At 55.8% G+C, this 25,159-nt stretch overlaps 2 protein-coding genes across 3 annotated transcripts; both read right to left on the reverse strand.

Moving 5' to 3' along the window:
• Positions 1–419: 419 nt before the first annotated feature.
• Positions 420–8,002, reverse strand: LOC104483809 (receptor-type tyrosine-protein phosphatase U-like). Of its 2 annotated transcripts, XM_086770373.1 has the most exons (11): positions 7,860–8,002; positions 6,708–6,950; positions 4,937–5,227; positions 4,462–4,559; positions 2,929–3,121; positions 2,595–2,706; positions 2,224–2,470; positions 1,928–1,967; positions 1,542–1,647; positions 1,416–1,462; positions 716–828 (listed from the first exon to the last, which is right to left on the reverse strand). In XM_086770373.1, exons 1-10 carry the CDS (start codon positions 7,969–7,971, stop codon positions 1,420–1,422), a joined length of 1,485 nt encoding a protein of 494 aa, XP_086626499.1. In that variant the 5' UTR covers positions 7,972–8,002; the 3' UTR covers positions 716–828; positions 1,416–1,419. The 2 variants fall into 2 exon arrangements, with proteins under 2 accessions (XP_086626500.1, XP_086626499.1); XM_086770374.1 differs by lacking the exon at positions 1,928–1,967 and having other exon boundaries at positions 420–828.
• Positions 8,003–11,033: 3,031 nt separating this feature from the next.
• Positions 11,034–21,452, reverse strand: LOC104477071 (uncharacterized). Its single transcript, XM_086770514.1, has 12 exons — positions 21,359–21,452; positions 20,592–20,611; positions 17,264–17,510; positions 16,603–16,851; positions 15,792–16,028; positions 14,885–15,175; positions 14,536–14,633; positions 14,059–14,251; positions 12,166–12,274; positions 11,729–11,775; positions 11,294–11,365; positions 11,034–11,155 (listed from the first exon to the last, which is right to left on the reverse strand). Exons 1-12 carry the CDS (start codon positions 21,450–21,452, stop codon positions 11,034–11,036), a joined length of 1,779 nt encoding a protein of 592 aa, XP_086626640.1.
• Between the last annotated feature and the right edge of the window lie 3,707 nt (positions 21,453–25,159).

Here is a 25,159-nt window from a genome sequence, read left to right on the forward strand (position 1 = left end):
GATCACAGCATGGGTGTAGAACACACTCCTGCCCAAGGAGTGCATTGAGGAACACCACCCTTCACTGATTCCCACCACACACCCCATCCAAACTCATATGAGAGCTGCCCAGCACAGCCATGGGGGTCCCAAAGGCTGTCAGGCATCACCTGGGACACAGTGTCACAGCAACCCAGCTCATAGCCTCCCCTCAACAAGCTCCGTGCAGGGTGATGTGACCCCACAAGGACAATGAGGGGACCAAGCAGGAGTTGTAGCTGGGCAGGCAGCCCCCTCCAAACCACAAGCCTCTATTGGTTGTCCAGACAGAACAGCCAGAGTTACAAAGGCAGCCTGGTCAGGCCATGCTCCAGAAGAGCCCTGGATTTGGCTGAATATCAGCAGACAGAGTGAAGAGAGGGGTTAGGAAGCCATGACACAGCAGGAGCATGGACCATGCCTCCGCTTGAGCCCATGTGAGTCAGGGACTGGGAAATGTGGCACACAGTCCCTGCTTCCAGGAAGGGAAAAATGAAAGCAAAGTCTAAAAAAAAGGAACTACAGAGAGTTGCATTCAAAGGCCTTAAAATAACAATAAAAGAAAGCTGGAACGTAAAGGGGGTGAGGAAAAAAAAAGCTCACAACCCTCCTTGGCCTCCTGTTTTCCTCTTGCTCTGCTGAATTGGATAGGACCCCAGTGCTGGTCACAGTCACAGGAGAGCCACTGGCAGCTATCACACAGAGCTTGGGTCATCCTCCCCATCCTTGCAGCTCCCTCATGGCTCTGAATGTCTTCTGTGGTCCTGGGCAGGGGCTGGAGTGACTAATCTCCAGCCTGGCCACCTTTACCTGTGGAGATCAAGAGCACCTAGGGCAGAGGCTGCTGCATGCCCTTGGCTACCTGGGGAGCTCACGCCACCGCAGCTGCCTGCACACATGAGTGTCTGAGACAGGCTGGAGCACAGGCAGTACCTGCCATGGCCTGACCCCTTCCTTCATCTCAGCTGTGCCCAACCACATGTCCCTGGAGGTAAGCGCTGGTGCCCAGGCGAGAGCAGCAGTTCCTCAGCCTGACCCTCCTGAAACCTCTCCCGGCAGATCTCTCCCCTGGAGAGGCTGACACAGCCATGGGACAGCAAAGGGCTGAGTCATGAGCCATCCTTTGGGATGCCCATCTTTACTTGCCCCTGCTCCAGGCTGGGAGCACTGTCTGGAGCCACGCTCTGCTGCCACGTGGAGCTTAACAGGCAGAGCCATCCTGACTGTCCCTGGCAGCATGGGGCAGGGGCAAATGGGGAGATGTGAGAGTGAAGAAGATCAGTAGGTATTTCTCCTGAGGGTCAGGCTTTCCTGGGAGATCTCTGCTCTCCTCCCAACTGCCACCACACCCTACAGCCCTTTCTGTGATGGTGGTCCAGCAAATTTCACTTTCCTACCTTTTTAATTATCCTCCTTAGCTTCAGTGGGTGAAGACTTCCTATTCCTGGAAAGGCAAAGGGGAATCCTGAGTAAGAGACTGGAGTTGCCCATGGCCCTGCTAAACCTGTTCCTTTCCTACTCACCTGGAAAGCACGAACCACAAGATCCCTGCAGACAGGAGGAGGAGCACCAACAGCAAAACCACCCCAACCATAGTCCCACGCCATGAGCCTGGAGGCTGCCCTGCAACTAACACACAACCTGGAGTGGGTGCCACAGCCAGGGCCACGTGCTGGCGACGTCCCCAACAATGGCAAAGGGTGTGTGCAAGGGTGCCGATGTGTGTCTTGGCTTAGGTTTCCTCTGAGATGGAGGTTCACTCCATGTACAGGAAATGAAAGCTTTCCTCTGCCACCATGAGACCCCACTCCTGAGCTTGGCCAGCTCCTCTCGACGGAAAGCAGCAAGGCTGGGAAAAGGGAACACCCCGGAGAGACCCTCAGGCACCAGGAATGAAGAGCGCACTTACCAAAAGAGAAGCTGTAGCAGATGCAAGTGAACTTCTCTGCCTGTAGGAGATGGGAGGGAGAGCTCAGGACACTCCTGCCCCACTGCCCACCCTGGGGGAAAAGGCCACCCACCCACAACCACCCAGTGCCCCAGCTGTGGCCAAGGACCCTGGGGACACTGTCCTGCCAAGGTGCTTGGGCTCTCAGTGTAGGGACCAGGACCAGAGCCTGTGCAGCCCTGCCGCTTGCCATTGGCGGATTGGCCCAGACTCTGGCTGGCAGTGTCCAAGGAGAGAGGAGCCCCCGTGACGGGTACCTGCTGCGAGCGGTGGATGAGGCGGAGAAGGGCCGTGTAGTTCCAGCCCGGCTGGAGGGCAGCGTTGTGGTAACCCTGCCCGTAGGTCCTGTTGCCCAAGACAAAGTCCACAGGGGCAGTGAGGTTGAGCACTGCAGCCACGTAGGCGCCGGGCTGCCAGGTGGCATTGAAGGGCTGCAGGTCCCCTGAGCAGGCGTCTTCCACCACTGTGCCATTGTGCGTCGCAGCCACGATGAGCTGGTGCTCCCTGCAAGGCAGGGAGTGAGAGGGCCAGGGGAGACGGGGACAGGGAGAGCAGGACAGAGGCGGCTGCCAGTGGAGAAACCCATCTTGGGGCTGTGAAGAGCAAAGGTGCTGGGGGCCACACTCACCTGGTGACCTCGGGAGGATGGGCGATGGGGTGGAGGGGAAGCACGGCCGTCCCTTGGGATGGGGAGATGTCACGGACACTGCGGCAGCTGATGTCGAGAGAGTGCGGGGTGTCTGGAGGGGCAGACCCGGGGGACGAGCCTCAGCGAGCGGGATGGCAGGGGCGGTGTGAGTAGCAGGGGCAGTCCTGGACACAGCAAGCTGCAGAGCACAGCTCCTCTGTGCCCAGGCTCCTCAGCGCCGGCAGGGAGGCCACAGGGCTGGGGACAGGGAGCTGCCTCAGCTGAGGCGCATGACACGGCAACCCCAGTGAGAATGGGACACAGCGAGCGTTACCAGAGCCGTTGGTCTGAAATTCCCACAGCAATGCAGCCCCGGCTCCTCTGGCCGTGAGTCCCTGCAACGTCACCACGTAGCTGCTGCCAGGGCTGTGCTCAGGCAGTGGGTGCTCAGTGACGGAGCTGCTCAGCCGCAGCCGCTCTATCTCCAGCAAGCCGTCGTCCTGCGCACTCCTGGCCGTGATGTTCAGCTGCAGCAGGAGACAGAGCTGGAGGGCAGCAGCTCGACCTGCCCTCTGGACCTGCTCACAGCACACCGAGACAGAGCAAAGCACCCCTGAGAGCCTCCCCTTCTCTGCGCCTGCCCCAGTTGTGAAAGCTCCTGGAGAGAAGCCAGCAGGAGCCTTGGCCCCATGCGTGGACCTCAAAGCAGACAAAAGGAGGAGAGGAGGAATTTGGAGCCAGCGCTCAAGACGTCAGAGCGGCTGCCTCTGTGAGAAAAGGACCAAGCCTCTGTGAAGGACCCCCCCTCTGAGGGCAGGAGGGAGGCTGTTCATTTGAAGAGGTCTATATACGTGTAATGAGCCCGAGGACAGGTCACTGGTATGGTGATGCAGCACTGCAGGCTCCAACAAGAGAGGCCCTAAACTTCTCCTTGCTGCTGTGCAAGGTTGGACTCTCAAGGCTTTGTCTATGAGAAAAGGACAAGACAGCGTTCCCACAAGGGATACAGATGGATGCTCCCCGTTTGCCAATGCATCATCTGAGTTTCTCGTGAGATCCCAGGCCATCCTCACTGCTGTCAAGGTCTTTATGGAAATGGCATCTTGGGAATATGCAAAAAAGCAGCTAGCTGAAGGCAGCAAAAAGGATTCTTTTCACAATCAGAGGTGTCTGTTCCAGCTGGAACAGATTGATAAGCAATGCCAGCAGTGCCCCTGTTTGCTGGTTGCTACAGGAAAGAGCTAAGAGGAGCATGAAGAAGCAGCCTGTCCGCGTCCCCATCACCCCACAGAGAGGTCTGTCCTTAGAGAGGGCACAGGGCACACTGGTAAGGGTCTCAGCCTCCCTCAGTGCTAGAAAGCAGGGCTGCACCATGGCAAGAGCCCCAAATGCACAGACGCTGGAGGCAATTCAAACCACGCACGGAGGAAAACTCAAAGGAACGGTGCAACTCTCCTAGAAGAAGAGAGATTTGCAGAGGACGACTCAAACCACAGACTTCGCTGTGGCAGGAACCAGAAACAAGCGCACAAGAGGCACAGGAAACCCCGAGAGGCCACCCCAGCAGACACGTCACCAAGTGCTGCACACCGAGCCGCAAAGTCTGCCAAACCACAGGCTGAGCGGACCGGGGGAGGAAACGCAGAGGGCAGGGAGCACCCACCACCTCTCTGGGCAGCCCCACAGCACGCGCAATGTTGAGGACGAGACAGAAAATGCTCCTGCTCATCACAGCCAGCTCTTCAGCTGGACTGGCTGGGAGGTGCAGGTCATCAGAGCTTTCCCTTCCCCACTCTCCCCAGGCTGCCTGCACAGAGGTGCCTTGCACGGTGAGGGGCACCACGGGCAGTCTGTGGTCCGCTGGTACCTGGTATCCCATGATCTCCCCTTTGCAAGAGGGCAGCGCCTTCCACCTGAGGGACCCCGCGCTGGCATCCAGCCACAGCCTCTCCGGTTTGTCCGGCACTGGAAGCACAGGAGGATGGGGTCACACATGGGCACAGTGAGGAGGGGCTGAGCCCAGAGCAGGGTGCAGGCAGCACCTTGCCCAAGGAACAGGCTGCAAAGGGACCCCTGAGGAGGGCTTGTCCCCCACAAAGGCTGCATGTGCCACAGAAGCAGCAGCAGCAACTGTGTGGTGAGAAGTGGGAGAGTGGGGAAGGGTCATGCCCTGCTCCGGGGCTCTGCACAGCCCCTTCCCCAGAGCCCCACGGGTCGCAAGTTGCCCTGATCCCAGGACCATCACTGCAGGAAGTAGAGGATCAGGCTGAGCTGTCAGGCAAAGGACCTCACCTACCTGTGACACGCCCCAGGACTGCCTCTTCTCTTCTATACTGACATACCTGTTTCCTCTGTCCTGACCAGCCATGAGAAAAGGATTGTGTTGGGTGGCAGGGAGATGGTGACACTGTAGTCAGTGAAGGGCTGCAGAGTGGGACAGGTGAACGTTCCCTCCTCACCATGTAGCATCTCTTCTCCCTTCACCTCCTCAGCCTCACAGGGACGGGAGGAAGGTCCTGCCAGATGACACGTGGCCCGCATGTGCCGGCAGGTGTCAGGGACTCTGCAGGTCCAGTTGAGTTTGATGCTGGTGCTGGAAACCTCCAAAGTCCCAGGCAAAACCTGGAGGATCTCTGTGAAGGAAACATTGCAAGAGGGTCACTCCCTTCCCTTCCCCTCCCAGCCCTGCAAAGGTGCTGCAGTCAGACAGCCCTGCTCCCCACCCAGTTTGGTGGGAGGGAAAGTGAGAGGCTGACACTGGTCTCTCCAGCTCTCTGGTAGGGGATCAGGAGGAGTCTGGAGAGGGACAAATGTGGGTTAATATGTGGACTACTATTGCTCAAGGTAATTTTTCCCACTCAGTTAAAACTGAGTTGTCTGTGGGTCCAAGCATCTCTACAGTCCAACAGATGCAGCTCTCAGAAACACCTAGCCCTTTCCTGCTCTGCATAGACCCAGGAGAAAGGTTCATTGTTCCTGACTGTATAGTGAGAGATGGAGCTCTAGGACACCATACAGAGTTACCCACATACAATACATGCCCAGGAAGGGGATGGGAGGAAAAAGGGCCCCACACTGCTTCCCCCAAGCCTCCCAGGAATGGCCAGGAGAAGCAGGAGCTCGAGGAATGGGCGAGTCCGTGAGAGGCTCATACTATGCACAAAGTTTGCCCAGTGACTGGTGGCCTTGTTACATCATCTAAGAAGCCAGGGCTATTTCATACCTTAGGAACCTGCTACATGAAGTTAGCAAAGGACCCAAGGGGACCTGATGGGACATCCTGAAAGCCTGGGCCATGCATGGAACTGTTCCCGGGTGTGGGTCACAGGAGAATCATAGAATCATAGAATCATAGAATGGTTAGGGTTGGAAGGGACCTTCAAAGGTCATCTAGTCCAACCCCCCTGCAAGGAGCAGGGACATCCCTGACTAGATCCGGGCATCTCCTTCCCCTCCCACAGACATCACCACACTACCTACGCTCACAGCTGCCTGCAGGGAACCAGCCACAAGCCCTCTTGCTGTGGCCCATGTCTCAGGGCACTCAGTGAGCTGGGAAGCAGCAGACAAAACTTCAGAAACCTCTCACTGGGCTCCCAAATCAGCCCACTATTGCCCTGTTCTCCCTGGGAGAGGACCTCAGTGTCCCAGGCTGTGAGAACATGTTGCCAAGCCTGTGTCCATCATGACACCCAGTCTGGAGAGGACCAGTCTAGGGATAGCAAGCTGTGGCAGTCCCAGCTGCATGGTCTGAGAGGACACAGGCGGCAAAGCCCTCTGATCCTCCTGCCCCAACTGTGATGCCATGCAGACCACAAACTCCACCACACATAGCTCTCCTATGCTTCTCTTCTTGGTGCACATGCTCTTATCAGAAGCCCTGAGGGACCCCCTTATCACCCGCACCTCCAGCAAGAACCTCCCACTCACTGGTGAACCACAGGCTGGACTCAGGGCAGGCTCAAAGGCTGCATCAACATGGCCTTCAGTAGCATCTACCATTTCCCCAGGCAGGCAGAGAGCCTGAAACCTCCTGTGTACGCACAGCCTGCCTTCCCCTGCTCAGGAAGGGCAGAGGAGGGCAGCCAGGAGAGCTCCTGATGCCTCCCTTACCAATGCATTCCACACCGGACCGAATGCGGGTCCAGCCACCTCTGCTGTCCTTTCTACGCCAGACTTCTCTGTAGACAGGTTTCCCATGACTGAGGGACTGGACTTCGCTCCAACATTTTACATGGGTGAAGGATGGCTGGAAACCCTCAGGGCAGCTCAGCATCACTTCTTCACTCTTCTTGTAGTTCTCCTGGTCTGGTGCCAGCTGGAGTCTTGAGTCCCACTGAGGCCTTTTGCACGTTTCTGGCAGAAGTGAAAGTGGGTGTTAGTTGGAGTAGGAGGTGATGAGGTGGAGCATGGATGGGTGATGGGAGAGAAATTCCAGCGATCCCTACAGCCACTGAAGGGAGAGGGAAAGTGACATGTCCACCTCCCAGGATGCAATCCACAGGCAAGGCTTGTTATGGAGGGACTCTCCTTATGTACACAAAGCGTGAATGATCACTCATCCATGAACCTCCTCCATCCACTCTTTTGTTCAGGGTTACTATATTCCCTCCTCCACAGCAAGGAGCTTCCAGCCACTCAGACATGTCACACACCCCAGCTCAGGCTGTCCTTGATGGGCCGTGGCACCAGCAGCCCTGCTGGGATGCATGTCTCTCCAGCCACAGTTCATCACTCCCACAGGGATCAGAGATGATTCTGTTACACTTCTGGGGTCTCTGTGCTGGTTCAGCCGTGAGCAATGCCTTCTCCCTTCACACCCCCTGCTTTACCACAGCACTCACCCCTTTTCCCTGTGACATGCCCTGCTCCCTCCTCTACATCCCCTCTTCACCATGGGCACAGTGTCACTCGGGCACACCTGGGCATAGGATGTGTACAGAAAGTGGTAGCCCTGCTCCCTGAAGATCCTTCTCCTCATTCACAGTTCATGAATTCATGCCTGCAGCCTCCAGGGGACTACTGGTAAGGTGGCTCGGTGCAGACCACAACCCATCCCTGACCATCCAGTCCAATTCTGTCCTTTCCACAGCACACTCATTGCACCCACACCACTGCTTTTGCACCCCAGGGTCTCCCAAAGACACCAGGCACCTCAGCTGACACAGCTCCAGCCCAGGGCTGCATGCAGTAAAGTTGCATATCAAACTTGCAGGGGGAGGAGCAGCAAAACCTTTCCAGGGGAGAGGAAGAAGTGCTTCTTACCTGTTTCCCAGGGCACTTCTTGGACCTTGGGATCAGCTTCCTCCTGGCCCTGTGCTGTCAGCAGAGATGCAACCACCAGGAGAAAGCTCAGAGCCAGCAGCTGCAGGGCCATGCTAGTGTGAAGTCCCCAGGCAAGACTGAAATCTCAGCCTCACTCGCTGCCTCTGAGCCCAGATATCTGTAACTGACTGCAAGACTTGCAACCACAGGAAGGAAACAGACATACGGGGAAACTGATGAAATACAAGAGCGTTCCTCTTTCGGGAAGGAACCTCCCATCAGTGTTAGTGCTGTTGCCTTTTGCCGCTTTTTTCCCCCAGGGGCATCCAGGTTCTGGTACTCAACAGAAAAATCCCCATCGCCAGGGTCCCAGAGTGTCCACCCAAAACCCTCCTAGTAACCCGAGTGCATTCAAGAAGTACTGCTCCTATTTCTGAGGCAACATCTGTGTGCTTCTCAACACTGCTACATGGGTTTTAGAGTTGTGATGAGTCACTGTACTTCCCCTCAGTGATCTTAGGAGATGGAGGAGCATAAAGAGCTGGCAAAAAGCAGGGATAAGAATGGTGATCTGAACCGCAAGGAGTACTTCAAGGCCTGAAACAGTCCTTGGTGCTTCTGAAAAATACACTCAGTCAACATCTTCTCTCATCCTTCTGTGCTCCTCCATCCCTCGCTGCCTCCTCCTCCAGCCTGGCAACACTCTCTTCTGTCCCCAAATGTGCAGACCACTCTTAACTTCAGTACCAGCTGAGCACCTGAGGAAACCCTCAGAGATACTACAGGCATGAGCTGAGGGGGAGTGGGCAGCCCTCTCCAAACCACGAGTTGTATGGCCAAATCAGTCAGAGTAACGAGTCTGACTGGATATGGGGATAGGAAATGGGGAGTGGGCAACTCGGAAGGTGGCAGGAGCAGAAACATATCCTCTATTTTCTCATATTCCAGCCCTGCACATTCCCCTTTCTCAACCAGCAGCAGCCACACATGGTTAAGCTCCCCCTCCCCTCTCTGCCCAATACCCATCAAGAGAAACTCCATCAGGCATGCAGATTACACCAGCAAGAGCCCATGGAATGGAGATGCTTTGGTCCCAGGGGCTAGTACCAGGTAGCACGATGATAGTTAGACAGCTCATATGAAGTACTGTCAAAAGATGTCTTTGCTGGCACAAGCAGGTCATCTAAGACTGCTCACAAAATTGGAGAGATAGGGGTATGATGGATGGACTGTTAGATGGATAAGGAATCGGCTGGAGGGATGCATTCAAAGAGCTACAGCCAATAGCTCAATGTCCATGTGGAAACCAGTAACGGATGATGTCCCTTAAGGGTCCATACTGGGACCAATGCTATTTAATACCATCATCAATCGCACAGGCAGAGGGATTGAGTGCACTCTCAGCAAGTCTGCAGACAACACCAAGCGGAGTGGTGCAGTTGATTCACCTGAGGGACAGGATGCCATCCAGAGGGACCTGGACAGGCTTGAGAAGTATGCCCACATGAACCGCATGAAGTTCAACCAGGCCAAGTGCAAGGTCCCATGCTTAGGTTGGGGCAATCCCCAATATGAATACGGACTTGGGAATTAATTGATTGAGAGCAGCCCTGCTGAGAAGGACTTGGGGATGCTGGTGGATGAAAAATTTGTCATGAGCTGACAATGTGGGCTCATAGCCTAGGAAGTCAATTGCATCCTGGGCTGCATCAAAGAAGCGTGGCCAGCAGGTCAGGGGAGGTGATTCTGCCCCTCTACTCTGCTCTGGTGAGACCCCACCTGCAGTACTGCATTGAGCTTTGGGGTTTCCCGTTCATAAAGGACATGAACCTGTTGGAGTGAGTACAGAGGAGGCCATGAAGATGATGAGAGGGCTGGAGCATCTCTCCTACAAGGACAGGCTGAGAGAGCTGGGGCTGTTCAGCCTGGAGAAAAGAAGGCTTTGGGGAGACCTTATTGCAGCCTTTCAATATTTAAAGAGGGATTAAAAAATAAATGAAGAGAGACTTTTTACCAAGGCCTCCAGTAACAGGACAAAGAGCAATGGTTTTAAACAGAAGGAGGGTAGATTTAGATTTGACAGAAGAAAAATTTTTTAAGATGAGCATCATGAGGCACTGGAACAGGTTCCCTAAAGAAGTTGTAGATGCCCATGTTCAAATCTAGGCTGGATGGGGCTGATCCTGCTCACGGCAGAGGGGTTGGACTAGATGATCTTGAAAGATTCCTTCCAACTCGAACCATTCTGTGATTCTAACCACAGAGCTGGAGAAGAGAGTGGTCCAGTAGTGTGATCCTCTAGCAAGGAGAGACTTTGGGCTGTCGCTCAACCTCCAGGCTTTACTGGGCATTGGCATCTCACAGTGCAGGAGAGGCACTGACTGCTGGAGGCTGCACTGGGGCAGCAGCAGCAGCTGAGATCGAGCAGATCCCAAACCGTGCCAGCTGGGGATTTCCCAAGAGGGTCACAGCCAACTGCACCTCACAAAATGGGAGACGAGCACCAAGACCCACAGAGGGGGTCACAGACCAACACAGATTCCCAGGCAGGCTTAGCTGAGACCACGATACCTGTAGGATAGGGAGGAGGAAATGTAGGAACCCAGAGCACTGCACTGGGAGGACACAGCTTCTCAAGTGTGCTCCCTCAGGGCTGCCAGGTGCTGGAAAAGCCTAGTCCAAGCTCCTCCATGAAGATTCATAAGGACAGAGCTTTCACACACAAAGCAGGGAGGAACCATGACCAGGTTGTCTTGGGGCAGGCAACCACTGCAAAACAAAACAATTTATTGGTTGTTCAGACACAGTAGCACAGCCGCGAGGGCAGCATGGCTGGGTCAAACTCAAGTAAAGGCCAGAGTCTAGAAGCATATGGGGATACAGAGAGGAGAAAGAGGGGACCCAGTGAGCTGCTTTGATTTCAGAGGACAGTTGCAGGCACCAGGATGCAGTTGAGATGGCTTTGCCAGGACATTGGAGGACTGCCAGAATATATCCTTGCTGGCACAGGCAGGTCATCCCAAGACTTGGGCTGCTCCTGCTCTGTGACAGAGGATGCTGGAGCTTGATGACGGAGCAAATTTGAGGAGGAGCAATAACCCAGCACAAGCTATATGAAGTCCTGCTTCCAGTGGTGGAGGACCAAGCTGCAAGAAGGGGCTATGGGAAGTGTCATCAGCACTGATCCAGGGACATGGGCCCCATCTTCTTCACTCTCTCACCGCTCTCACTGTCTCCTAAGGACTCCAGGACAGGCAGGGGCTGGGGCAACGGCCTTCCAGCCTGACTGTCTTTACCTGCAGAGACCAAGGGCAGCTAGGGCAGAGGCTGCTGCATGCCCTTGGCAGCATGTGTAGCTCATGCTGTCACAACTGCCACTCTCCACTCTCTCCCTGCCATGTGTGGGAACAGAGGCAGGGCAATCCATCACCTACCTGAATCTTCCTGTGCCAGAAGAGTCTTCCTGATCACGCAGTAATTATCCAGGTTCTCATAGGGCTGGAGCTCTGAGAGGACAGACACGACAGAAACAGCCTGAGGGACTCAGGGGCCATGGGAGAGGGAGCAGGGCAGCCCCAGACAGGCAGCAGCACTGGGACACACACAGGGAGGAACAGCAGGGCTGGGCAGAGGCACCTCCCGCCCTGGGCAGGGTGAGACATCAACCAGGAGCTGCCTGAAGAGGCAGCCAGAGGAGATTTTCGACTGGGGGATAGCAGGTGTGAGACACTCTGCTCTGGCAGGTCAGCCAGAGCCAGTTGGGCTGCCTGCAGCCACCTCAGGATGGCAACAGGCTCTTCTGCAATAGACCTGCTCCCCTCTCTGCTCCAACTCCAGCCCTACAGCCATGACTGTGATGGGGACCCTACCTGTGTAATGATCCTCCTCAGCTTTGCGGGGCAAGGCCTTCCTTTTCCTGTGAAGGCAAAGGCAGTCCTGAGTCAGGGGAGATGCTGAAGTGGCCCAGGGCCCTGCTGAACCCAGCTGCAGAGGGCTCTGCATACCCTCCTCTGGGCTTCTCACAAGCTAGCAGTCATTGCCCATCAACACCTCAGGGGACAGCAGCAGTGGCAGCAACAGCAACAAGGGATGGGGTCTCTTAGCACATGTGGTCTCTGCCCCAGCCTCAAGGAAGATGCTTACAAGCCCCAGCCAGGAGCCCTACAGCCTAGCTACAGCAGGACTAGCCAGTCCTGCCATAGCATCCTCCATGCCCAGAGAAAGGTGGGAGCAGCTAGGGGGAAACTCTTGTCTATCCCCAGCCACCTGAGGCAGAGTTGCGACTCCAAGACTCCTACTTACTCACCTGGACAGCACAAACCATAGGATCCCTGCAGACAGAGGCACCAGCACCACCACCACCACCACTATTGCGACTGCCGACACAGGCCACGGGCCCAGATGCTGCCCTGCAACTAAAACACAGCCGGCAGTGCGTGCCACAGCCTGCGCCACCTGTCAGCAAACAGCCCTGGCCTTGGCATTGAGTGTGTGCGCGCGTAGACACATGCGCCCAGGCTCTGCTGTCCTGGCTGCTGCGGGGACAGGCAGCAAGGCACTGCGTTCCCCTGCCCTCACGTCTGCTGGGCAGGGCAGGGCAGAGGGAGGCTCTGGAGCGCAGGGACTTGCCCCGTCTCCCACACACAATTGGAGGCTCTGGAAGCCTGCTCAACCAACCTGCACATAGCAAGAGGATTGTGTTGGCTTTGTGTAGTGGCAGAGGCCATGGTGGCAACTTCTGCAAGAAGCTGATGGAAGTTGTTTTCCTTTTGTCTGGTGGACTCAGACGGGTCTAGGGCAGACCAGCCGCTGGCCAAGGCTGAGCCAATTGGTGACAGAATGTTCCCTGATAACGCCTCTGCGATAACGTATTTAAGAAGGGGAAAAATAGAAAACTTTAAAAAAAAAAATGTGAAGAAGCTGGAGCAAGGGGCAGAGAGGGGGAGGCGCGAGCCTTGTGGGCCTTGCAGCCCTCACCCTCTGGCCTCCCGCCGGGCGTCCAACTGGGCCCAACTCGGCCCGGCCCGGCTGCAAGAAGTGGAGAGGAGAGGAGATGTGAAGAGAACCTGAGAGGCGTCTGCCTGAGCCGGTTGTGAAGAATTTCTGGTGAGAGGAGCGGCTGCAGACACCAAGGTCAATGCAGAAGGAGGGACAGCAGTAACGCTGCTCCCGGCAGAGATTCCCCTGCAGCCCGTGGTGCAGCCCATGGTGAGGCCGGCTGTGCCCCTGCAGCCCATGGAGGCCCACGGAGGAGCAGAGATCCCCCTGCAGCCCGGGGAGGACCCCACGCCGGGGCAGGCGGATGCCTGAAGGAGGCTGTGGCCCGTGGAGGGCCTGCGCTGGGGCAGCCGTTCCGGAGGGACTGCACCCTATGGAATAAATGACCCACGCCGGAGCAGTTTCACGAAGGACTGCAGCCCGTGGGAGGGACCCCACGCTGGAGCAGCGGAGGAATGCGAGGAGTTCTTCCCCAGAGGAGGAAGGAGCAGCAGAAAGGGACAATTGATGAACTGACCACAGTCCCCATTCCCTATTTCCCCTGTGCCTCTCACGGGGGAAGGTGGTAGAGGTAATTGAGCACAAAGTTATGCCTAGGAAGAGGGAGGGGTGGGGGGAAGTTGTTTTGTTTTCTTCCTCATTATCATACTTTGGTTTTATTAATAATAAATAAATAGTTTTCCCCAATTCAAATCTGTTTTGCACATAATGCTAACTTGAATTATCTCTCCCTGTCATTATCTTAAACGTCGAGCCTTTCTGCTATATTTTCTCTCCCCCATTCCCTCGGAGGGTGGGGGGAGTGAGTGAGAGACTGTAGCTTGGTCCCAAGTGAGGCTAAACTATGGCAAGGACACACAGAGTCAGGCTCAGCAGCCCTAGCGCTATCTGACCTTGAGCCCTCCATGCACCCAAATGCAGGGATGAGTATCATCTTCTTTACTAGAAGAGTAGAGGGACCAGCTCTGCTCTCACATGCATAAACAAGGGCTGAAGTGATGCATCTGCTCTGGGTACCAGATAATGCACCCCCTCGAAGCAGAACTCACCCAGCCCTACACTACTCACTGCTGAGTAGCTCCCTGGCTCTCTCTTGGTGGGGACAGGGTGGATGCACACATAGCCCTGTAAGGTGCTTCAGGCTCAGCACCCGATCCCAGGGAAGCCACCGTTGCCAGACCCAGGGCAGAACAGCCATTACCTGAGACGTAGGTTTGAAATTCCAGCAGTGACACAGCTCCAGCACCAGCTGCCGTGAGGCCTTGCACTGTCACCGTGTATTTGCTTCCAGGTGCCTGACGAGCTGGCATGTACTGAGTGACAGACTGGTTCACCATCACCTGCTTGAATTCAAGGAAGCTGCCATCATGTGCTCTCCTGGCCGTAATGTTCAGCTAGAGGAAGGACAGGGAGCTGTCTTCCTCTAGCTGGAAGAGGAAGGTGGGGAGCAGCACCGACCTCTCACTTATGCACTGGGCAGCTCTGTGGAGAGGGGCTTCTACTACTGGCTGGGGACAGGAGGGAACCTGACCACACCAGAAACACCAGCAGTGCAGAGCCTGTGGGCCCTGGCCGGGGAGGGCTCACACCTCTCCCCAGGCTGCCTGCACAGAGCTGCAGGCACTCAGGTGCCTGGCACGGTGAGGGGCACCACGGGCAGTCTGTGGTCCGCTGGTACCTGGTATCCGATGATCTCCCCTTTGCAGGAGGGCAGTGCCTTCCACCTGAGGGACCCCGTGCTGGCATCCAGCCACAGCTTCTCCAGTTTGTCCGGCACTGGAAGCACAGGAGGATGGGGTCACAGAGGAGGCTGGCAAGGATTTGTCCCCAACAAAGGCTGCACGTGCCACAGCAGCAGCAATGGTGTGATGGTGATGGGTAGAGTGAGGAGGGCATATGCCCTGCACAGCCCCTTCCCCATCTCACAGGCTCCAAACAGCCCCAAACCCAAGACCATCACTGCTGGGAGCAGAGGATCAGGCTGAGCTACTGGGTGAAGGGCACCTTTACATTTCATGTAGACATACCCATTTCCTTTGTCCTGAGGAGCCGTGTGTACAGGATCGTGCTGGGCAGCAGGGAGATGGTGACACTGTAGACAGTGAAGGGCTGCAGAGGGGGACAGGTGAACGTTCCCTCCTCACCCTGTAGCATCTCCTCTCCCTTCACCTCCTCAGCTTCACAGGGAGGGGAGGAAGGCTCTTCCAGCCGGCACCTGGCCCAAATGTTCTGGCAGGCATCAAGGAGCCTGCAGGTCCAGTTGAGTTTGATGCTGGTGCTGGAAATCTGCAAGGTCTCGGGGATAACCTGGAGGATATCTGTAAGGGAAGCATTGCAAGAGCGTCACTCCCTTCCCTTCTCCTCCCAGCCTTGCAGCCATCACCCCCACCATTCCATCCCTAGCATATTCCCAGCACAATGCAGACAAGGCCATCCTATCTTCTCCCAGACTACACTCAGCCACTGTCTGCACCTTCCTCTGGCCCTGGATCGTTCCCAGGGCTACTCTGGGTGCTGCAGTGACCGTGGGAGGGTAAGGGCAAGTGCTTGTGGCCTCTCTGCAGGGGCAACCCTTTCATACCAGCAGTTACTTAGCCAACAAATCCAGCAGCCAAAGTACGGCTCTGCTGCTGGGCTGTCATGCTTTTCTCCAGGCAGATCCATCAGGCTGGTCTGAGCATGCTGTCTGAGGTGCTACAGACAGTGATGAGGATTTGTCGCCCTTGCCGCTGTGCAGGGTGTCACAGCTGCCAACAACGCAGACACAAACCTGGGATGCACCAGCTGCAGTTTTCTCTGGAGTGAATGCCCATGCCATGGCCTGACCACCCCGAGCACAGGGCACTAAGGCTGTGGGACACATGCAGAACTGCTCTCTCTGCCTGGGAAGAACAGACTGGAAGCACTTAGAGAGTGGCTGGTCCCCTCACTTACCCAAACAGGTCAAGTTCCTCTCTATAGGGTGCCAGTGGCTTGTGCCATTCCTCACAACCCAGCCACTGCGAGGAATTGTGGAGCCTTCCCTTGGGTTCAGCTTCACACATTTGATCTCCATGGGGGGAGGCCAGTGCCCCTCAGGGCATCTCAGCTTCATCACTTCATTTAGGCTGAAGGTCACTTTTTCTTGGTCAAAGATAAACTTGGTGTCCCACTGGGGCTTCTGGCATTGCTCTGCATCAACAAGATGGGAAGGTGTTAGCAGGGCAAGGGCTGGCCCCACAGGGCATGCCAGGGAATGGAAGGAGGGATCCCCTTCCCTGGCACAGCAGGGCAAAGGGTGGAGCTCCAGGACACCATATACCGCAGCCATCCTGCACCGTATCTCTGGCAAGGGGATGAGGATGAGAAGGACCTCATGCTGCTCTACCGCAAGCCTCCCAGGAAAGGCCAGGAGGAACTGGAGCTCCATGGACTGGGGACAACCATGAGGGGCTTGTACTGTGCACAAAGCCTGCACAAAAACTGATGGACCAGCATTGACCCTGGTGCCCTGTTTGTCCCTCACAGAGTCCTCTTGAGAAGGCAATAAAGCCTGAGCCCGTGACTGCATGAAGCAGAGAGTGGGAGAGGAGACCAGCACAGGACCAGAGGCCAGACCTTTGCCCTGCCTGATGGGCCAAGAGGACACAGAGAGCTGAGTCTTGTGATCCCCCAGATTCTGACGTAATGCTGTTGGCCACCTGTGCTACAAATGCCTGTCAGATCTACAGCACTGTAGCCCCTGTTGTCTCTGTACCTCCCTTACCGACACAGTCCACCCTGAACGTGGGCTCAATGCTGATCCATATGTCTCTGCTGTCCCTTCCACTCCAAGCTTCTCTGTAGACAGGGCTCCTGCTGCTGCTGGACAGGACTTTTCCTGTACATTTGACATGGGTGAAGGATGGCTGCAAACCCTCAGGGCAGCTCAGCATCACTTCTTCATTCTTCTTGTAGTTCTCCTGGTCTGGTGCCAGCCGGAGGCCTCGGCCCCAGTGAGGCCTTTGGCACGTTTCTGGTAGAAGTGAAAACAAGTGTTGGTTGGGGTGGGAGGTTTCAAGGAGGGTTAAGGGTATGTGGTGGGGTATTGGCAATCTCCAGCAATCCCTCCTGTCCCTGAAGGGAGAAGAGAGGTGACAGATCCATCTGCCAGGATGTGACCTCTCAGCAAGGCTTGTTGGGGGTCTCCTTGTGGGTGAGTGAATCGGGGCTGGGGTCTGCCCAGGCGAGTGGTGGACAAGGACGTGCCCAAATTCAGTGGGCGAATGGTCTCAGGTACCAAAATCAGGGAGATCTGAGTGGCCCAGATCAGGCACCAGAAGTGCATCCTTGGGCACAGGGGTGATGGTGGAAGCTCAGAGATGGATGAATGGGGCAGGATTTGACCACGGAGCTCCCCAAGAGGCACCTCCTGACACTCTGCCTACCAATGCACACTACATTCCCCTCAATGTGGATCCAGACACCACTGCTTTTCCTCCCCAGCCACACATCTCCATTTGGAGAACGAGAATAGTTTAATGGCTCAGCTCTCCCTGCACATTTGACATGGGTGAGGGATGGCTGAAAACCATCGTTGCAGCTCAGAGTCACTTCTTCATTCTTTTTGTAATTCCCACGAAGTGGTGTCATCTGGAGTCTTGGGTCCCACCAAGCAGGTTTTTTTGCACATTTCTGTCAGAGGTAAAATTCAGTGAGGAGTGGCTTTGGGAGGTGGAAAGGGGAGGCTTGGGATAGCTCTCTCCTCCCCATGACTCTGACCACTCAACCGGACTCACACAAGAGTCCCTCTACTCCCACCACGCGCCCCTGTGGGAGGGGGCACAGGGCTTATCATCACCCCTATCTCCAGGAGTCCCAAGGCTCCCCTCAGTTCCACCATGGGCTGCTTGAGACCCCATTCTCTTGGCCCTCTTCACGTTCAGGTGAGCACACCAGCAGTGACAACCTCCCCACCAGAGCTCACCCAAACCCCAGGGAAGCTTCTCAGGGAAGCTAGCAAAGCAAAGTGCCAAAGCCTCCAGCTGAACCCCTCTGGCTATTCCTCCTTCTCTCAGCTTCACAGCTACAGCTCTCCATGTGGAGACAGGGGACGCTGGCCAGGAAGGGTTCCTGCCTTTGAACCCCTCCCCAGGAGCACAGACCACCAGCAGCTCCTCATGGCATGGTGCTGAGACAGAAGGTGCCCTGGCACTGCCAAGACATGGGGGAAAGCCGAGGCGTCCAGGTCTCCCGTTCCTGGACTGTCACCCAGGTGGGGCTGAAGCACGACCATGTCATCCTGTCTGACGCCAGCTCAGGACCCCGGCGCCAGGGTGGTGCTGGGCTGTGCTTACCCTCGCAGGTGGCAACTCTGTCCCAGAAGGTCTGGGTCCCTTTGGAAATGCATCTGATCTGGGGGACCGATGGCACATACTCCCCATCACAGCTCAGCTGCACCAAATCGTTCAAGGCGTAGCTGCTCCGGTTTGGGGTAAACCGCAGGTTGGGGTCCCACTCGGAGGGAGCTTTACATCTCCCTGTGTGCAAAGGAGATGAGGGAGAACCCTAAGGATCACCGAGCTGCAGCAGCATCCTCGAGGGTGAGGAGGCTCCATCTAGAGGGGTGCTGGTCCCCCTCACTTCAGAGGGGTGGCAGAGAGGAGCACCTGCCAGGATGAGGCCCCAGACCTGGGTGCATTCACCCTCCTTACACCCTCCGGGGCAGTGCAGGAGGGTTACTCGTGGGCCCTCCTGCCCACCCACGCACTGCGGAGGGATCCCAGCTGTTGGGATCCGGCAGCCCGGTGGATGCTGTTCTCTCCTGTGCTGTCTCCCCAAAAGAGAGGGGCTACGGGAGTTCCCCAGACCCTGTGAGTCTCTGCTGCCACTGCACATCCTCCAGACTTGGCCGCACAAGGCAGCTGCCAGCACCAGCAGCCCACCCTCAGACCTCCACATCTGCATTCACAGCAGTGGCCACAAGGCTCACACCTCGCTCCACGCACCTGGCCTTTTCTGTGCACTTTACTCAAAATGAGCTGGCCTTGTCCTGTCCTGCTAGACATGTCACGCAGACTGGCTCGGTGGAGCAAACTGAGTCCATGGAAAGGCATCAGAGTAGGAGGTGGCCTCCCCTAAATTAGGATGAAGCATCTCTCCTCATCTACATGCATCTCTACGGCTGCCCGCTTCCTGCCAGCCAGCCGTTGTGGGGATGCACTCCCTTACACTGGAACAGGGGCATCACCAAACTTCCCTTATCTGGTAGCAGGTTTTCACGCCATCATCTCAGCCTGCACCCTGGCCCTCCACCGCAAAGGACAGTGGCCACCACCCCCGTCCTTTGAGATCGCGTGTGTTGTCCAGATAGGAAATTTCTTCCTCTGCAGCTGGATCCCTTCCAGCCCCCTCAGGTCACACACTTCACTGTGACAGCCAAAAGCCTTGACAGACCTGAAACCCTCGACTCAGTCCGTGTCTAGGTAGGCTTCCTTGGGGTGTGTTTTCCCTCTTCCCATCATTAAATCCCCCTGAAGCAGCACACACACCCTCACACTCCCGTCTGAGGGTGACATCCAGGATCTTTCCCACCCCAGCAGAGTCCAGGCTACTGGCCAGCACCAAGCATTTGACCAGAGACACCAGGCAGTGAGGAGAAAATCCCTCTGCTGCGGGAAAATGAATCATGGGTCAAAGTGCAGATTTCCACCTGTGGGGAGGAATGTGGGGGGTTTTTTTCCTATTGGTACTTGTCAGGAAACAGATCCCGAAGTCTGGCTGTCCCCAAGATGCTCTACAACCTGGAAGACTAGCCAGAAGCACTCTTGCACAGAAGAAGGCCAAGGGATGCAGTAAGAGCACAACCTGACTTGGTCAGGAGGCTGATGATGACCTGCAATGCAAGAGGACACAGTGACAAGCAGGTTGCACTCCTAAGGGAGTAGAAATCAGCAAGAAGAGCTGGTGAGGAAACAGCTGGCAAGGCCGAGGCACAAGGGCATGTAGCAAGTGGGAGCAATGGGAGCACAAGGCTGTCTTGTGCAGACCTTGGTGGGGAGAGGAAGATGAGCAAAACTGGGCCATGGGCACTGTCAGCAAGTAACGTGAGCCTTTGTTGTCTAGGTCTGCTCTAGAAAATGCACGTGGGTCATTCATCTATTCACGGCTATCCCTGAAAAGCAGTGGCACAGCACATGGAGAGAAAGTGAAAAAAGCACACTTCTATGGCAGACATGATTCCTTCACGACACGTGAAGAGCACCAACTGCAGCAAAAGCCCTTGCAGGGGCTTGGCACCAAGGCCTTCCTCTCGGTGCAGGCAGAGGCAAGCTGTGCCTCTACCTGCAGTTCTGTTGGGCTGCCCATAACCTGGACTCCAATGGCCTCCTTCTGTGCTGCAGACACCAGCAGCACCGTAGAGGATAACAGTCAGAACCTCTGTTTGGTGCCCCACAGCTCTTCTGCAGACACAGATCCAAGAAATTTCCCCCAGTCACTCAGAGCCAGTGCCTCTGCTGAACCCATCACAGCCTCCTTCAGCTGGGACTCCTCAGGCCAAGGAGGGGAGAGCGGTGACTACTGACAGGGGTTCTCAGGGATGGGATGTGGGGAATGGGAGAAAGGGGCAGGAGCTGCTCCTGAGTCGAGGGGAACAGGCTCCATCCTGCCCTGGATAGCTGAGGGCTGCCCATTGCTGGACAACAGATAGCATCCCTCGAGCCACAAGTGATGGGTAGCATGACTCATGACCCACTCGGCAACTTGGCAAGCCACTTCTGCTCCCATTTCCCCACAGAAAGAATGACTCACACCTCAGGTCCCCTAGCCCCTGATGCAACGAGCAGTCGCTCCTGTTGTACCCCATGGGTACCTCAACAGGTACCAGCAACTCCGGGGCATAGCACATAGTGTCCATAGGAAAGTCCACGTTCTTCATAGGAAGAGTCTAGCAGAGACCCAGGAGGTGCCCCTAGCCCTCCTGGCACAGAGATAGAACAGAACAATGCTGTTAAAGAGCAATCCCACCAAACTACAGCTCCCCTGACCCCGTGGGCTATGGGAGAGAGTAGGCATTCCGCCTAACACAGGGATTCATCTCACAGCTCCCCATGTCTTTGCTGAGCACCACCACTGCCTTCCCCTGTGACAGGGATGCTGCCTGGATTGCCTCAGGAAGGCCGCCGCTGCTCTGATCACACCAGCTTCGTCTGCCCACCGTGCAACAAGAACCGGCCACCCCCTGCTCCCTGGGACACTGCCCACTCCCTGGAGGGACAATGCAGCTCCCACGTTTGTGGAGGCTTTCCCAGCACACCGAGGCTTGCTGCCCTCCATCCCCGAACAGAGCTTCACCCCACCACTACCCAATGGATGCCTGAGTGTCTCAGGACCGATGCAGACACCAGCTTCAGCCCTCCAAACACAGCCGCTGTGGGCTGAATGGGGTAAAGCTGTGTAGCAAACGTACAGGGAGAGGAGCGGCAAAACCTTTTCTGTAAAAGGAAGGTGCAACTCGCTCCTACCTGTTTCCTCATCTTCCTCTTCATTCCTGGGACTGGAGTCCCTCTGTCCCTGTGCAAGCAGCAGCGTGGCAAGGACCAGGAGAAAGGCCAGAGCCAGCCCTCGCAGGGCCATGCTGGCGCCAACTCCCTGGGCAGGACTCCGTCTGAGCCGCTGGGGAAAGGTATCTGTGTAACGCAGCGCAGGAGAGGTGCAGACACAGAAATGAAACAGCCACATAGGGAAATCACATGTGGTACAAGAAGCTTCCTCTTTGGAAAGAGAGCATCCCACCGGCCACAGGGCTGCTCCTCACCCATCTGCCCACAGGCAGGTCTAGCCTCAATGCAGTTTCCCAGGTGGCTTGGTTCAGCCTTTTTGCTGGCTAACTCAGGCCCCCATAGCCCTGCTCCCACAAACACCTCCCCAAAACCTTCTCGAGTCTGCCTTACTCCTCTTTCCCTCCAGATCCAGTGGTGGATGTTGAGGAAAACACCCCTGGTTCACCTGCCCAAGCCCACCCCAGAGTACTCTCAGCATGCATCACTTTTGCCTTGAAATCTCTCTGCTTATTACTTTGAACCGACCCACCTGCAACAATCTTGCTGTTGAACCCCACTGATAGACCTTCCAGATCTGACAGGCTCCTGAACCTGCTAGATGTATCTCATTTCCTTCACCTCCGAACCTTTCCTGTTACCCTGCTCTGAGCTACACTTTCTCAGTGCCTTCTAGGATGTGAAGCGTCTTGACATGGACAGTGCACACAGTACTGGAGATAAGAGGGATGGAGCTGGATGGAAAAAACTTATTCTTGTCCCTGGCTAGGATAGGCCGAGTCTTTGGGTATGGGAGGGAACTCTCTGGGTGCTCCTCACTGTAGGTCATAACCCCAAATCTGGCTCGCTCACACTCCTTCAGTCTCCTGTCCCTGAAGATGCCACCACCAAGCTCTTCTCTGAGCCCCTTTTCAGCTCACACGCTATTGCATGTCCACAAGCTTCCACGAGTCCTGGCTCCTTGTGCTGTTGCAGCTCTGCTGGGCAGCCCCTCTTTCAACTCTGTGGGTTATACAGCCTCTCTGACTCTGTTTCCCTGGACAGGGGGCATGATTGCTCTATGGTCCAACACAATCAGTGTTCTGAGAATGGGTGCTGCCACCCAAGGTGCTCCTCACTGTTCAACTGGGACTGGTTGGCCCAGAGCTCCATGGCAGATCCTTTCCCAGGTACCACCACCCTCAGCACTGCAGGACGGTGCTTGGTGTGTCTATTTGCATTACCCCAGTACAGCAGCAACACTGAGGGGTTTCTGGAAGCTAGGTCTCTCCTAAGATCCATTCAGGAACATCAGTACCTCAAGTCCAGCTGTCTCCTGTACAGCTGTTGTGAGATCAATGAGATGAAGTCTTCTAGCAAGTTTGCAGTAAGAGGAGCAGCAGCCCTAAGTCATGTCCTCCCTGTTTCCTTGGTGGTTCCCTTGGTGCAAGAGGCTTCCTATTGCAGCTCATGTGAGTATTTCTTTTCTTTTCTGCTATCCTGAAGTGCACTGGGGCCTAGCAATTTGTATTTGGCCCCTTCCTCCTTAGAAATTTATAATTTTTTGAGATTTGGTGTGTAGCATGCACTAGAAACATGCTGAAGACATACTGAAAGCCAGCGCACTCAGTCATATGCCTGGCTCTTACACAGTCTAACGTTAGAGCTGCTAGTGCAATCAATGATGCCTTACTTCACTGGGAACCACATAGCAGAGTGCAAATGAAACAAGATTTCCAAGGGACGGTCAAGTCACACAGCAACTCATGAATCCAAATTAAGCATGGCATGATCAACAGGAGATGATGAGCTCCAGCTCCGTGAGACCACTCACTGCACTTCCAAGAGCACATCATGTGTGGGCTGTCCATACTCTGCGTACTGCTCTAGCCCTTGCAGCAGGACTGTCTCTGCCAGTAGCCAGAGCCATCTAAGACATCTTAGATGTTTTCTAAAACAGATTTCTTGTTATAACATGCGGCAGACGTGTACATTTTTGCTTAATATAAAACCAGCCAGCCATATGTCTTCATCTCAGTTGGGCTGAGGCGTCAAGGCAGTTTATTTGATCATCGTAAATATGATTGATGAGCTGCTTCCTGAAGGTCCAGTTCAATCATCAATGAACTAACAGGACTCAGACCTTTGGACTGAAGAGAGAAAAACCCAAACCACCTGCAATTTACTACCAGTTTTACTTATAATAGGGAAGAACATTGAGGGCTCAAAACCATCTACAAAACCACAAGGAAATGAGAAGTACCTGTGGCTTTTGAGGACCAGGCTTTGCAGAAAGCACTGCTAACATGTCCACCACATTTTCCTACAGTAAAGTCTATTCCTATGTCAGATCTCACAAATAATAGAAATATTTTGTTTCTTATCCCCTCCCTACCCCATACCTGTCCTTGAGGGAGTCCAGTGTGAGGCGGAGCTATAGATCATCAGACATGGCCACGGTGATGGGGGTGGGCTGAGGCCAGGCTGGGATGTCAGGTGGTGAGTCAGGATCGGGCTTGGGGAGGGTAACCCAGTCAGATCCAGCTCTGGGATGGCCAGGCTCCCTGCACAGCACCAACGTGTGACCCCATGTGATCTGGGGGGCTGGCTCCCCACATGCTGCTGCTTCCTCTCTAGGATGGAGTATGTGCCTTGGTCAGGGCTGCTGCCTGCGCTGACAGAGCCCGGAGGCCCTTCTGGCAGGGAGGGCTGCAAAATGCCCACAGGATCCCGGATAGACCCCAGCCCTGAGCTTGAGCTCTGCTGCATACTCTTCCTCACCCCAGCCCCACCATCCCAAACCTTCTTCCACACAGTGGGACAAAGGCCAGTGCACCGTGCCACACTGAAATTAGAAACCCTCCAGCCCCCTCCCCAAGGTGACGATATAACCCAAATGTCCTGGTCCCCTACAGCACATCTCCCCCCAAAGCTGGGGGCAGAACCCCAGACCAACGGGCAGGAGGAGGGTAAGGGAAGCCCCAGCAGTGCCGGGGTGCAGAGGGATCTCTCCAGGGTGACAGCCTGGTCGTGCTGGCTTATCACAGCCTGCCTTGCTCTCAGAGAAATATCTGAGAGGTCTGCAGGGAGCTATCCTGGCCTGGGAGATGGGTGGCATTGGGGCATCTTTGCTGTCACTCAGTTGGCTGCAGCAGCCGGGGCAGGGACTCCCTCTGGTGGCACTGGCCACCCAAGGCTGACATCTCTGCTCCCAAGCAGCTTATGGAGGGTCCAGGTCAGCCCGTGACCTGGCCTCCCCCAGGCCGGGTGGACTGTGAGCAGAGATGTGACGGGGGACAGCCCGGCAGGGTGCAGGGGTCCCAGGAGGGCACTGCTGGGCGCTGGGCAGAGCTTGGCAGGACCTGGCAGCTGGATAACCATCCCTCCTTCCCCTCTGCTCTGATCGCTCCAGCAACCTCTTTCCAGGGGAGAGAGCAGGATGTGCTGCCTGCTCTACACCACGAGCATCTTCCCACCTTTCTGAGTCCATCTGCCCACCTGCCATGCCCCCCTCCCCAGAAGTACGGACCCCAGCCAAGCAAGGCTCTCTGCCCGGGTGCTGCGGCCCTGATGCACATCCCTCTGCGGTGCCAGCCAGCCCATGGCCTCCCACCCAGCCTGCCCAGGCCTGTCTGGCCTTGTGCCACAGCCCACACCTGCCCCAAAGCCATTCCCACTCCCCTTGGCTCTCAGACTTCACTCTCCCATCTGGCTGCACACTTGCTGACTGCCCAGAAATATATTTTTATCATGCAAAATTGGACATAAGCAGTTCGCAGCTGGGAGCAGGGTGGAGTAAGGCTG

The sequence above is a fragment of the Chlamydotis macqueenii genome, chromosome Z (genome assembly GCF_036417535.1).
Source record: "Chlamydotis macqueenii isolate bChlMac1 chromosome Z, bChlMac1.mat, whole genome shotgun sequence".
Classification (NCBI taxonomy): Eukaryota; Metazoa; Chordata; class Aves; order Otidiformes; family Otididae; genus Chlamydotis; species Chlamydotis macqueenii.

Bases quoted from the DNA above. Each gene is read 5' to 3' on its own strand.
- LOC104483809 (XM_086770374.1), bottom strand. From the start codon at position 7,971: ATGGCCCTGCAGCTGCTGGCTCTGAGCTTTCTCCTGGTGGTTGCATCT. The intron at 6,951-7,859 runs GTAAGAAGCACT...CACTTCTGCCAG, and splicing joins AGAAGTGCCCTGGGAAACAG to AAACGTGCAAAAGGCCTCAG. The intron at 3,122-4,461 runs GTACCAGCGGAC...CTCCTGCTGCAG, and splicing joins GGGAGATCATGGGATACCAG to CTGAACATCACGGCCAGGAG.
- LOC104477071 (XM_086770514.1), bottom strand. From the start codon at position 21,452: ATGGCCCTGCGAGGGCTGGCTCTGGCCTTTCTCCTGGTCCTTGCCACG. The intron at 14,252-14,535 runs GTACCAGCGGAC...TCCTTCCTCTAG, and splicing joins GGGAGATCATCGGATACCAG to CTGAACATTACGGCCAGGAG. The intron at 11,366-11,728 runs GTAGGGTCCCCA...CTGTCCTCTCAG, and splicing joins TGAGGAGGATCATTACACAG to AGCTCCAGCCCTATGAGAAC.